The sequence below is a fragment of the Choloepus didactylus genome, chromosome 3, assembly GCF_015220235.1.
Source record: "Choloepus didactylus isolate mChoDid1 chromosome 3, mChoDid1.pri, whole genome shotgun sequence".
Classification (NCBI taxonomy): Eukaryota; Metazoa; Chordata; class Mammalia; order Pilosa; family Megalonychidae; genus Choloepus; species Choloepus didactylus.
Genome location: NC_051309.1, coordinates 122,572,053 through 122,584,869, shown reverse-complemented (window position 1 = coordinate 122,584,869; position 12,817 = coordinate 122,572,053). Strand labels below are relative to the sequence as shown.

The 12,817-nt window shown below is 38.9% G+C and overlaps 1 protein-coding gene across 2 annotated transcripts; it reads left to right on the top strand.

Moving 5' to 3' along the window:
- The first annotated feature begins 1,708 nt into the window (after nt 1–1,708).
- Nucleotides 1,709–12,530, top strand: TIFA (TRAF interacting protein with forkhead associated domain). 2 transcript variants are annotated; one of them, XM_037829039.1, is made up of 2 exons: nt 1,709–2,068; nt 9,648–12,530. In XM_037829039.1, the coding sequence occupies exon 2, from the start codon at nt 9,672–9,674 to the stop codon at nt 10,224–10,226; it is 555 nt and encodes a 184-aa protein (XP_037684967.1). In that variant the 5' UTR covers nt 1,709–2,068; nt 9,648–9,671; the 3' UTR covers nt 10,227–12,530. The 2 variants fall into 2 exon arrangements, with proteins under 2 accessions (XP_037684967.1, XP_037684966.1); XM_037829038.1 differs by lacking the exon at nt 1,709–2,068 and adding an exon at nt 2,087–2,864.
- Nucleotides 12,531–12,817: the final 287 nt, after the last annotated feature.

Genomic DNA, 12,817 nt, shown 5'->3' with positions numbered 1-12,817 from the left:
CAGGGAAGCTAAGGTTGTGAATGTTCATCCCTCCATTATTTGACAAGCCACTGTCAAGTGTCCCCTCAAGCCTTGAAAGGACAGAAACTTCTCAGGTACACATACTCCTGTTGGCTGTTTCTCAACTTCCATAAGCCATTTTCAATTTTAAGGTCCATAATTTTTAATCAGTCATCAGAGGGAGAAAACCAATACTGAGTTCAAATTCTGATGTGGAATTGTAGGCTTAATAAAAGTCTCATTTTGGGTCCTTTAGTAAATCAATTAAGTCATCTTAAGGGAAACAGAGAAAACAAATGGAATAATCTCCAGCACCTTGAATTTTAGCAATTGCTGCATTTTCTGTATTCATATTATTAATGACACCCCCTATTTATATAGTCTTTTGCAGTTTATAAAATGTTTCACATCTTATTTAGTTTTGAAGATTAGAGATCATAAGCTTCAATTACAGTATTTTATGGTACGAGTTTATTGTCATAATCAAATTGCAGGTCTTACCTTCTACTTGCTCTAATGTTCTTCAGCTGAAAGAAAATACTCTGGCTGTCTGCGCCTGAGAAGAAATAATAAATGCTGATGATTAACCAACAACTGCAGCCCTTACAGGAATCTTCCTCATTATAGGGGCATTCTTCACCATGCTTACTGATGAACCTGATTATACCTAACTCTGAAATTCAAACCTTGACCTCTTCTACAGAATCTTTTTATCAGGTGGGGAAGCAGCAAACGTCTGTGTCATTTCATCACCACTGAAGCTGCCCTGCACACAAGCAACTCTCCTGAGGTCAAGAAAAGGACCCAGGCAAATGAATGTCTTTCATCAAACATCAACCAGAATCGGTGGGTGGTTTCCCAAACTATGAAGCAGGTCACACTATGACCTCAGTCCTCCCAGGCTTTGTCCTCTTTTCTGCGTTCTGGATCCTTTTTCTGCTTATACAGGGTCTCCAGACCTTCCCTCTAGACACCTGTTGTCTTCAGGCTCACCCTTGATTCATTCCAAACCTTCTCCCTGATGCAGAAAAATACCATCATCTCATTCTGGGTTATATTTTTCCCTTTGTACTAAGAAGCCAGTCTTGTGGAATCTCAGTAAGGGATTAAGTGAGGTATTTCCTAAGGGTATCAAGTGAGGATGCTCTTCAGGTAGATGGGGTCGCAAAGGTCGGGGCATTATGTGTAGCAGGTTGATTAGGAGCTCAGAAGCAGGTAAATCCTGCCTCTGCTCTTGCTCTCTGGGCCTCAGTTTACTACTCATCTGGCAGGTGGACCTACTCTCCGGCGAACGAGGATTAAATGAGATAATGCAAGCCATGTACTTGGCTTTCTTGGTGCCCACAGAGTCAGGTAAAGGTTTATTCAACTCCCCACTCCACCCCCGCCCCAGCCTAAGGCGAGAATTTGTTGGGGGGAAAGTCACCCTTAATGTTCCCTTATTTTCAAAGCTTAGTTCCCAAGTCACATGCTCTCCAGAGGGGTCATTTGTTTGGAAAGGCGACTCCCCAGTCGAGTTGCTGCGTGCCAAACCCTAAGCAGCCCGAAAAGCAGGAACGAGTTTAGACTGAGTGAAAGGGAATCAGCGGTCACCGTCAGCGGGCTAAGACCCTGCGGATGAAGGGGAGGGTTAGGAGGCGGGCGAGGAGGCGGACTGAGACTGGAAATCCCGCGCCTTCGCCAGTTTTTATAAAGGTTCCGGGGGCATGCTCGGAAGGCGAGTGAGAGGTGGCATCGGACGCAGAAGGCACCGCGATCCTCAGCCCTCCGCGCCTCCTTGTCTCATCCTCGTTACCCGTGACCCAAACCCGCTCAGCAGGCTCTGCGCTCCGCGCCTCCGGCCGTTCCCCAAGCCCTCCCCCTCTCCACTCCCGCTCACCCGGTCCCGGGGGAGGAGCTGCCGAGAGCCACCGGGCGCCTTGGCTGGCAGATGTGGACGCGGGGCGGTGGGCGGTGACTGTCCCCCGCCCCCGTGACTCCGATCCTCCGGCGGGTCGCGTCCATTAGCCCCGTTCCACGCCGAGAAAGTGAAGCCGCTCAGGAAGTGCACGGACTCACAAGCCCCGAGGTACCCGCCCGGCGATGGTCGGGGAGTGGGGGATCAGGATTGCTTCTTTTCTTTTCCTCAACCCAAGGTGGGGGGGGGGGCTTTATCGAGGAGTTTTCCGGAGTATTGTATAGAAAGGCATCACTCACTACTCCTGCTGGCTTGCCTTAGAGACAGACGCCGACGATATACTAAAGAAAGGCTATAAAAATGGATACAGTATGATCCCAACTTTATAATATAAACGAATATTTATAAATGCTGGGGAGGGGGAGAGCTTAAAGGAAATATTGGAGACGGGGCTGTGTTTTCTTTGAACTTTTCTGTTCTTTGCAAAGTTTTTTTCTATCAGAAAACAAAGAAGCAAAAATTCATTTACAAAGGTTAGCTCACAGAGCAGTTGCGTGCGAACCTCCCTGGCCATCCCCACCGACCCCCACTCAGCAGGCCGAGACCTTTCTGCAGGGCCGGGGCCTCCCAGGAGCGCCAACTTCCTATGCAGGGGATTCTTCCAGATCCGCCTGGCCCGGAGCCTGCCTTAATGCTTTCGTCTGGCTCGTCGGGAAAAAATAATAATCCATTGTTTTCCGGGACTTTCCCCGAGATCGAAAAGAATTTCCCAGATCCTCTGGAGGTCACACAGCGGATGTCCGCAGCCTTGGAGAAGCGAGACTGTGCACATTTGATTGGGTACAGGCCCATCAGAGGCATGGTGGGAGAAAGAAAAGACCGTTTCTGAAAACCACTGCGCTTCTCGAGGGCTTTTCTTCTGGTGTTTTTGGTTTTCACGACTTCTTTTGGAAGACCCGCTACTTTAGTAAGTATTGATTCTGCAGAACAATTCTGCTTAATAGTAGAGTTTCACATATGTCTTCAGAGTCACAATGCTGTTTGATGACTTTTGAACGGGGTGGGAGTGGGGAGTGGGGAGGGGCAGGAGAAAAACTTTATTTTTGGCTGTGCTTCCAAGTTTCTCTTCTCCTCCTGTTAGCTCAGTGTTTGGTGTTTGTCAGGGAAAGAGACTTTGTTAAAAACGGAAACTTTTACTTGCCACCACCCAAAGAAATATTCTCTCTTAAAAATATCAATAGGGGAAGCTTGGGGGAGGGAATGAAAGTCAGAATTTTAGAGGGGCACCTTTTGCTTAACACATCATCCAGAACAAAACTCCTTTATTACAGTCAACTTTGTTTTTAAAAACAAACACATAAAGCAAGAGAAACCTTGCTGGCATGCATCACCACCGAAAGGCACCAAACTTTCTGTTAAACTGCTTGGACACCTGGCTCCTTATAGCAAAAATATCTCTGTGGTCTTTTTGTTCATGACTGGTTGTAAGCTGAACACGCTTCTGCCATGGAGCAGAGTATGTGTCTTCCCTGGTTTTGTAGGCCCTTGGGAGGTGTGGCTTATGGGGGGCCCATGGGGGAGGAGGGCACAACCCAGTGATGCCTGCTTGTGTGTGCAGCTACACACACACTCAACCTCTAAATACATCCACTTGTCTTTTCCTTGAGAGGAGTAAGAAGCCTTCCATGAAATCTAACCTTTCTCTTCCCAGCTCTGACTCCCAAGTAAGTGTATACTTTCTGATGTCTGGCACATATTATTAGGTCAACTCTTCTGGCACTCAAGAAAGCAGCATCCATGCCTTCTGTTTTTTCCTATCATTGATAACATTCCTGGCCGCAAAGCTTGTTATCATTTTGGTATTTATTTATTTATTGCAGTTCCTGTGTTAACACAGATATTACTGTATGTCAGACTTAATGACAGTATTTTACAACTTTTTGGTGTTAGATATCACAGAGTTTAACACTTTGATGATACCTAGCTAATCTCCAACTCTAACTCCATAAAAACCAGGTGGTTTGTATTCCTTTGTAAAGAAAATGTTTGTTAAGTATTTTTGAATAACTATTAGGTGCACATGGTATAAAATCTAAAGATGCAAGAGTGTGTAGTGAAAAGTAAGTTTCCTTCCCACTCCACACCCTGAACCCCCAGTTTTACAAAGGTAACCACTCTTACCACTATAGTGCTTCTCTTTCTTTGATAACTTATGGGTAAGAGATGTCAAAAAGTTGCTTGTGAGCACCTGCACACCAGTAGTTTAAAAAAAAGAAATTCACCAATTTTAAGTTCTTATAGTTTTTTTTTGTTAGTTTCTGTTTTTCTGTTTGTTTTTCTTTTTTGTTTTTCTGCTTTTCTACTGACAACCCTGAAATGTCAGGGATTTAGGTCACTTTGTAGAGGGATCTTGAGTCTCTGGGAATTAACAAATAGGACAGAGACTTTGCTTTATTCAACTTTGGAGTACCCAAACAACCTGACCAATTACTGGTGAGTACTGGGTCCATGATAACATATCACCTAGGCTTAAGGAATACTGATTTTCACAGTAATTTGGTGAAATTACTCCTCCTATGATTAGACAATGACAGGGCAGTGCTAATGGCATCTTTTCTTCCCCAGTGTTTGATTCTACATCCATGTCTTGCTTGTTCTGGTGTCCCCTTCTCTATCCCCCTTCTCTATCTCTTAACTGCTGTAGTTTGTGAATTACATTACCAGGGAGGTAGTGTTTATAGAAGTTAAGAGAGGGTGTGTTGGGGAGCTCTCTTTGAAACCAAATTTTGACAGTATTTTTTTTTTTTTTTTAATCTGGGCTAGTTATTTAAATCCTCTGAGATTCAGCTCCCTCATCTGTGAAGAGGCAATTCACAGGGTTTTGAAGATTAGGTAAGACAGTATGTTTAAGGGCTTCATCTTATGCCTGGCACATGAAAGGCTCATAGTAAGTTATATCTTTTATTATATATGTCAGCGTCTGCTGTCATTCCATACCTCGTGAGACAGGAGGATGTATTTGTCAGCTTAGGCTATGTTGTGGTATGGTAACAAATGATCCCCAAAATCTCTGCTTATATATCAAGAAAGGTTTATTTCTTGCTCATATCATGTGTGCTTTTTGGGTCTTGCTTTGGTCTTTTCCTCTAGAACCCAGGTGGACAGAGTGGATCCTTTTGGGTGTGGCTAATGTTGTAGCAGAGAGAAAGAGAGATGGTGGAACTCTACAGTGACTTTTAAAAATCTGCGTGGAAGTGGGTCACAACACTTCCATTCACTTTTCATTAAGATGGTTTTCACTGGAATGGGAAGTATTATCTTTCTAAAGGGCAGATCTTGTCAGATAGACCTGTTGGGAGGGGCAGCAAATATTTTGACAGTAATACAGTCTATCTCAATATTTGCTGGAGTGTAGTTTCATCAGAGGTTCATCAGACACTGAGAACTGATTCACATCAAGACACTCAATCAATGATTTTTTAAACCAGAATACCAATGTATTCCCTTACAGTGGATAATATATCTCCCATGGGTACCAGGCATAAGAGCTTATATGGGACAAACATTTCTTGATGGTGGATTAATTCAAAAGACAGAATTATAAGCTTATAGGTTACACAAAGCATACAAAAATAAGATTGAGTGTTGTTAAAAGATTATTTACATCCAGAATACATCCTAGATTTTAATCTTGTTCTCCTTTTGGAATTATATTGTCCAGAGTCCAAGAATGAACTCTAATGATGGTGGCCTGTTCTAGATAGAGCTGGGGATTGCTGACAGTTTCTTGCTCTTCAGTTTTAGCTTCTTTTCTTGTTAATGGCTCATTACAACATCCCATGACGTGTTATAATTATTCTCTTTTATGTTGTCTGCTTCTTGAATAATGAGAGACCTTATTATGAATAATGAGAAACTTTATTATCTAATTAAAGTGTCTTCAGATCACAGCGTTGGGTGGATTAACTAATTCTACCCATTGTGTATGAATTCTTGCTGGCTTTGGTTTCATAGTAGTTTTGACTGAAGATATTGAGGGTGCATGTCACTTTTTCTATTCATAGCTGGGCATCTGTTGTCTACTTGGGTAATTTAATGTAATAATATCCAAAAAACTTATTTCCAAAATAAATATAAAATTAAAGATGTGTTCTCAAATCAATGAAAAAAAATTATTTAGTTTTGGCACTTGTTGAATAATTGAAATAAATTTAGCGTTTATTTTTTAGCAGCATGGCTTTGCAAAGCCAAAGGAAAGAGTATATATTTTTTAAAGCAGTTTTTTTGAAATCTATTCATATACCAGACAATCCATCCAAAGTATAAATCACTGGCTTTTAGTATAATCAGAGTTGTGCATTCATCACCACAATAAGTTTTAGAACATTTTCATCACTCCAAAAAGTGATCCACCCCATACCCCTTAGCAGTCATTAGCTTAATTCTATAAATTTATTTATATTTACATCTTATATAAATGGAATCATACAGTATGTGGTATTTTGTGTCTGGTTTCTTTCACTTAGCAAAATTTTAAAAATTATTATTATTTTTAATTACAGAGGTTGTAGGTTTACAGAAAAGTCATGTAAAAAATACAGTATTCCCATATATACCCCTGTGGTTGAGACTTCACATTAGTGTGATGCCTTTGTTAACAGTTGTTGAAAGAATATTAAAATAGTACTGTTAGTGGATTGTATACCATGGATGATTGTATGGTGTGTGAATGTATTTCAATAAAACTGAATTTAATAAAAAAAAAATAGTACTATTAACTATAGTCCATAGATTACATTAAGTGTATTTTTTCTATATACCACCCTAGTATTAACATCTTGTGATAGTGTTGTACATTTGTCTTAATTCTTAAAGGAACGTTCTTATATTTGTACTATTAACCACAGTCCATCTTCCACAGCAGGATTCACTGTTATAGAGTCCCATGTTTTGTGTTCTGACTTTCCTTCTAGTAACACACATGACCCAAAACTTCCCTTTTCAACCACATTCACAAACATAATTCATTGCTGTTAATTGCACTCACAATAATGAGCTACCGTCACCGCTATTATTTCCAAACATTTACAACCAACCTAAATAGAAATTCTCACAAATTAAGCATGCTCCCCATTCTCTACCCCCATTCTAGGAGTTTTATAATTCTGGCTCTTATATTTAGATCTTTTATCCATTTCTAACACTTGTATAAGGTGTGAGGGAGGTGTCCTCCTTCATTCCTTTGCTTATGGATATCCAGTTCTCTCGGCACCATTTGCTGAAGAGACTATTCTGTCCCAGTTGAGTAGATGTGACAGCCTTGTCAAAAAGCAATTGGCCATAGGTGTGAGGGTCTATTTCTGAACTCTCAATTTTATTCCATTGGTCAGTATGTCTATCTTTATGCCAGTAACATGCTGTTTTGACCACTGTTGCTTTATAATATGTTTTAAAGTCAGGAAGTTTGAGTCTTTCAACTTGATTCTTCTTTTTCAATATGTTTTTGGCTATTCAGGTCCCCTTACTCTTAAAAATAAAATTTGATAATTGGTTTTTCCATTTCCACAAAGAAGGGTGTTGAAATTTTTATTGAGATTGGCGTTGAATCTATAAATCAATTTGGTTAGAACTGATACCTTAACTGTATTTAGTCTTCCAATAAATGAACATGGAATAGCCTTCCATTTATTTAGGTCTTCTTTGATTTCTTTTAGCAGTGTTTTGTAGTTTTCTGTGGTTAAATTTATTCCCAGATATTTCATTCCTTTAGTTGTTATTGTAAATGGAATTTTTTTCTTTATGTCCTCCCCAACTTGCTTATTGCTATTGTATAGAAACATGACTGATTTTTGCATGTTGAACTTGTATCCCTCCACTTTGCTGAACTGTTTTTATAGCTCTAGTAGCTTTGTTGTATCTTGTCTCAATATGCACTCAAGAGTGGGGGATGGACACCGGCAGCCACCATAGAGTGAGTTATAGTTCTTTACTGCAGTTTCTCAGCCTCTTCCATACTTATGGATGCTGTGCCGTGCTCCCTTGACCTTCAGAGCCCCAGAACAGTTGTTTCAGACAGTTCCTAACTGTCCACTGGCTGTTCTGGAAGAGGAATGAATCCTGGAGTTGCCTACGCCGTCATCTTCCCCAGAAGTGGAAGATTGCATTTTAAAAGTAAATAGCAAGAAATCATAGGAAGGGAAGGAAAGCTTTCAGTTTTTTTAAAACCAGTATAATAGTGATACCAACACTTGGTATAGATGGCACAGGCAAAGAAAGATGACTAGAAATCAGCATCACTTAAGGTTGATGCAAAAATCCCAAACACAGTATGTGTGGTTAGAGGCCACAAGCAGGCGAGGGCCACTTAAGGAATGCGGGGAACACTCAGCAACACTATATCTGTTGGTATAGTTTATCACTCCAATAGATTAAAGGAATTCTATGCAAGAATAAAAGAATGAGGTTTATTTATTTGTTTAGATACAGAGAAAAAATCACCAGCATGTATTATTAATTGAAAAATGCAAAATCTAGAACTAAGTACAGTCTGTTCCTAATTGCATAAAGAAAAATTTTTTTCTGGGCATAGAACTGTGTGTGTATGTGTCTCTGAGGGCACACATAGTTATGCTCATTATGTAAAGGAAATTTCTGTAAGGATAAAAGCAACTTTTACAGTGATTGATCCTAGGGGAGGAAGACAAAGAACAGTGGGAAGAAGATACTTTTTGTTTTAAATCCTTCTTTTTTACTGTTTGAATGTTTTAATTTTGTGCACATATTTCTTTTTTAAAAATTTAGTTTTACAGTGGCAGTTCCCTGCCTTAAAATAACATCATAAAAATTTTAGTAACTAATTCTCCTATCTTATTATATTAGTTTACATACCCAGCTGATTACTAAAGATATATGTAGTGAGGTATGGGTGGAAAGCATCGTGGGGCCATTGCCCCTGGAAGTTTGTGGTTAACAGCAGTGGGATTGTGCTACTTCTGGTTAATGATAGTGTGTCCATTCAGTCATTAGGATCCATTGACAAAAATAATCTCAGTGCTAGTACAGACCATGATACTTAGAATTTACCTCTTGGAAATTTATATGTAAAAGTGTCTAATGTCTAAATTTTAAAATTATATAATAAAATAACCACTTAAAACATTTACTATTTTGATCATTTAACTAATATAAATATATGATGATATAAAGGATAAATGTTACAATTATTTATTTATAACTTTTTGCCTTTCTTTAACTACATCAAATTCATAACATGTATAATTATAATACAGTTAATCAACTGTAGATTTCCTTTTTGCTTGCATATTCTATGAGGGCTTTCAAATCAAAGGGTTTTTTTTATTTGCTGATTTTCTTTTTAAAGTACAACTCCCATATTTTCTCTGGATCTAAGTCCCTCTATTTAAATGAGAAAGGAACTGAGTTTTCTGTTTCCCCCAAATCACTTTATCATATCTTTTACTCTTCAACAATCATTCCTTTTTGCTAGAGTATATGTTCTTATAGTCGCACTACAAATGAAAAAATAAAGGTAATGCACTAGTTCTTATAAGGCTTGGTATAAGACTTTGCATATCTACTAGTTAATAGAAAGTATTCTATGCATTGTTATCATCTTAATTTAAAGTCTAAATAAATCACCTATCAGAATATTTTCATCAAAATATTAGGATCAAAGATCTCATTGTTTGAAATATGGATGTAAACTAACTTGGTGATTTAATTGTTGCAGGCGGGTCAGATTCCAAGACACATCATGTCCAATTTCGAAGATGCTGACACGGAAGAGACACTAACTTGTCTCCGGATGACTGTTTACCATCCTGGACAGTTGCAAAGTGGAATATTTCAATCCATAAGATTTTATAACCGAGAGAAACTCCCCTCCAGTGAAGTGGTAAAATTTGGGCGAAATTCCAACATTTGTCGTTACACCTTTCAAGACAAACAGGTTTCCCGAGTTCAATTTGCTTTGCAGCTATTCAAACAGTTTGATAGCTCAGTTCTCTCTTTTGAAATTAAAAATATGAGTAAGAAGACCGGTCTGATTGTGGACAACAAGGAGCTGGGCTACCTAAATAAAATGGATCTGCCATACAAGTGCATGGTCAGATTTGGTGAGTATCAGTTCCTGATAGAGAAGGAAGATGGAGAGTCACTGGAGTTTTTTGAGACTCAATTTATGTTGTCTCCAAGATCCCTCTCACAAGAAAACTGGCCACTGCAGAAGCCCATACCTGAGAATGGCGATTATTCACCCTGTTGTGTCCAAAACACTTTTCCCACAGAAATGGATGAAAATGAATTATGAACACATGAAAGAGAGCTCTGTAGCTGCTTATTAGAGTTGATTAGTGTAGTATGTTACTGTCATCTGTTATGCTACCAAATTGGGTTTTGGCATTGTCATTTTGAAGTCCTTAAAGTGAGTTAGTCACCAGCTTAGTCTCCTGTTACATTTCTGGATCTATGAAGACTTACTTTAAGTGCATGTCTGTGAGGCTTACGTATGCAGTATACCCTTTGTGATGAAGGAACAGTGTTCTCAAAATAGGTTGTATTGTCTTTTTTATGCATGAACTTAGTCCTGTGTTATCTTTGTTTTCATATGGAACCATGTCATTTCACAGTAGCCATTTGTTTTCAAGGTCAAGATTCCAGGCACGCTGCTGCTGGCCTTTTAGCCTGTTGGTACTGGTAGTGCCAGGGAACTGGAACGTAGAATAATGCATTCTAGAGTATTGTCTGTGCATCATTGTAGTTTTAATATAAGAAGACTTATTTGAGAATTAAGACTTTGATTTTTATATGATTTTCTTTCTGTGGAATCACAGAGTATTTATTCCCAAGATGATACTTCTCATTATCTATATTCAGCATCTAAAACTAATATTTAAACATTTTAAAGAACCACTATGTTAAGATTAGAATTACTTTTTTAGTTTTCTTACCAAATTTTAAAAGTTTACTTGATTTTTATGTACTATACATAAGTTTAAAATTCCATAAATACGAATTTTTAACAGCATCCATGCACTTAAAAAAGTCAGTTTAATGCCTTAGCTATTTTCTATGGAACTGTTTCTAAAAAAAGGGAAGAATTGTTCTTAGACCTCTCTGTATAAGTAAATGTACAATGTGAAACTTTATAATAAATGCTTAAATATTTCTAAAGCAAATTTTAATTTCAAAAAAGGTATCTTTATTTAAGTTTCTTATCCAGCTCATTTTAACTAGGTAGTGAGTGAGTGTTAAATAAATGATAATGAGGACCACTCAGTTAAGTTAAATTCTAGCATTTCCAGGAAGTCAGGCTCCATGTATAATTTTTCAGGTAAATGAAATTTCCTGCATTTAAGAGGTCCATTTTTTTCTGGGGAAAAAATGTAGCCATATTTCTGTGACAACCTTTCTAAATGTTTTTTTATATCCTTTCCAACCTCTTACCAAGAGAACATTAAACCCATTTAACCTGTTCTTGATTTAGGGGCATCATTCACTTCAGTATGTGCACTTCCCCACTCCCCAGCCTCAGGACTGTTCCAGTACAGTGAAATAGTTGTTCCTATCAAAATGGCTTGAGTGATTACTTCATTTCCCGTGTCTGCATTTTAGTTTTCATGCTTACCCCCTGTGGCAGGCAAAATAAGGTGTCCTAAGTTGTCTACGTGCCAGTCCCCAGAACCGGTGAATATGTTATATTACATGGCAAAGGGAAGTTAAGGTTGTTTGTGGAATTTTTGCTAATCAGTTGACCTTAAAATAGAAAGATTATCCTAGATTATCTGGGAGGGCCCAGTTAATCACAAGAGTCCTTAAAAGTAGAAGAGGGAGGTCACAGTGAGGCTGTGTGGGAAGGACTCAACCTACTATTGCTGGCTTTGAGGATGGAGGACATTGCCAAGAAATGAGGGTGGCCTGTCAGAGCTAGAAAAGGAGCATTGGATGCCTAGAAGCCAAAAGGGATACTCCCCTAGCATTTGCAGAAAGGAATGCAGTCCTGCCAACACTTTGATTTTAGTCCAGTGAGACCGGTTTTGGACTTCTAAGGTACAGAACTTTAAGGTAAAGTTGTATTGTTTTTAAGCCACTGAGTTGTGGTAATTTGTTGCAGCAACAAATAGAAAACTAATGCATTCCCCCTTGGCTTAAGGTTTTAACTCCTTGCTACTGTTAAGCAATTGCCTTTATTTTGGTATCTTTTACTAGAATTATAGCTTCCTGTCTGATCTGGATTTCCAAACTAGATTGCCCAACTTGTTAGACTTGTTCACAGCATAGTCGCACAGTAAAGTTTTCCTAGAGTAAAGTATATCAGCTGTAATTTGTGCATACTGTCACATTTTGACCATTTGGGAGACTTTTTCCACTTGATTTCTGTTTCTTGTCTGGGAGGCTGCTGGATGAGTTGCTAAGTCACAAAGTTTTAATATAACTTAACCCTTAATACAATTCATGTACCATTGTTATTGAAACCAAACAATGTGTTAGGCAATATTTCAGGCCAGAAAAACCTCATGTTCATATAAAATAGTTAACGATGCTTCCTAATAAATATCTTGGAAAACGTTTTGTTCATTTTGAAGAAATACTAAATATAATTTTTTCTATCTTTTTTTTTTTTTTCTATCTTTTTTCTTAAAAGATTGGCAAAGGAAAAGGAGAGGCTAGGCCTCCCTATGGTTGTGCCTAAGAGCCTCCTCCTGAATGCCTCTTTGTTGCTCAGATGTGGCCCTCTCTCTCTGGCTAAGCCAACTTGAAAGGTGAAATCACTGCCCTCCCCCCTACGTGGGATCAGACACCCAGGGGAGTGAATCTCCCTGGCAACGTGGAATATGACTCCTGGGGAGGAATGTAGACCCGGCATCGTGGGACGGAGAACATCTTCTTGACCAAAAGGGG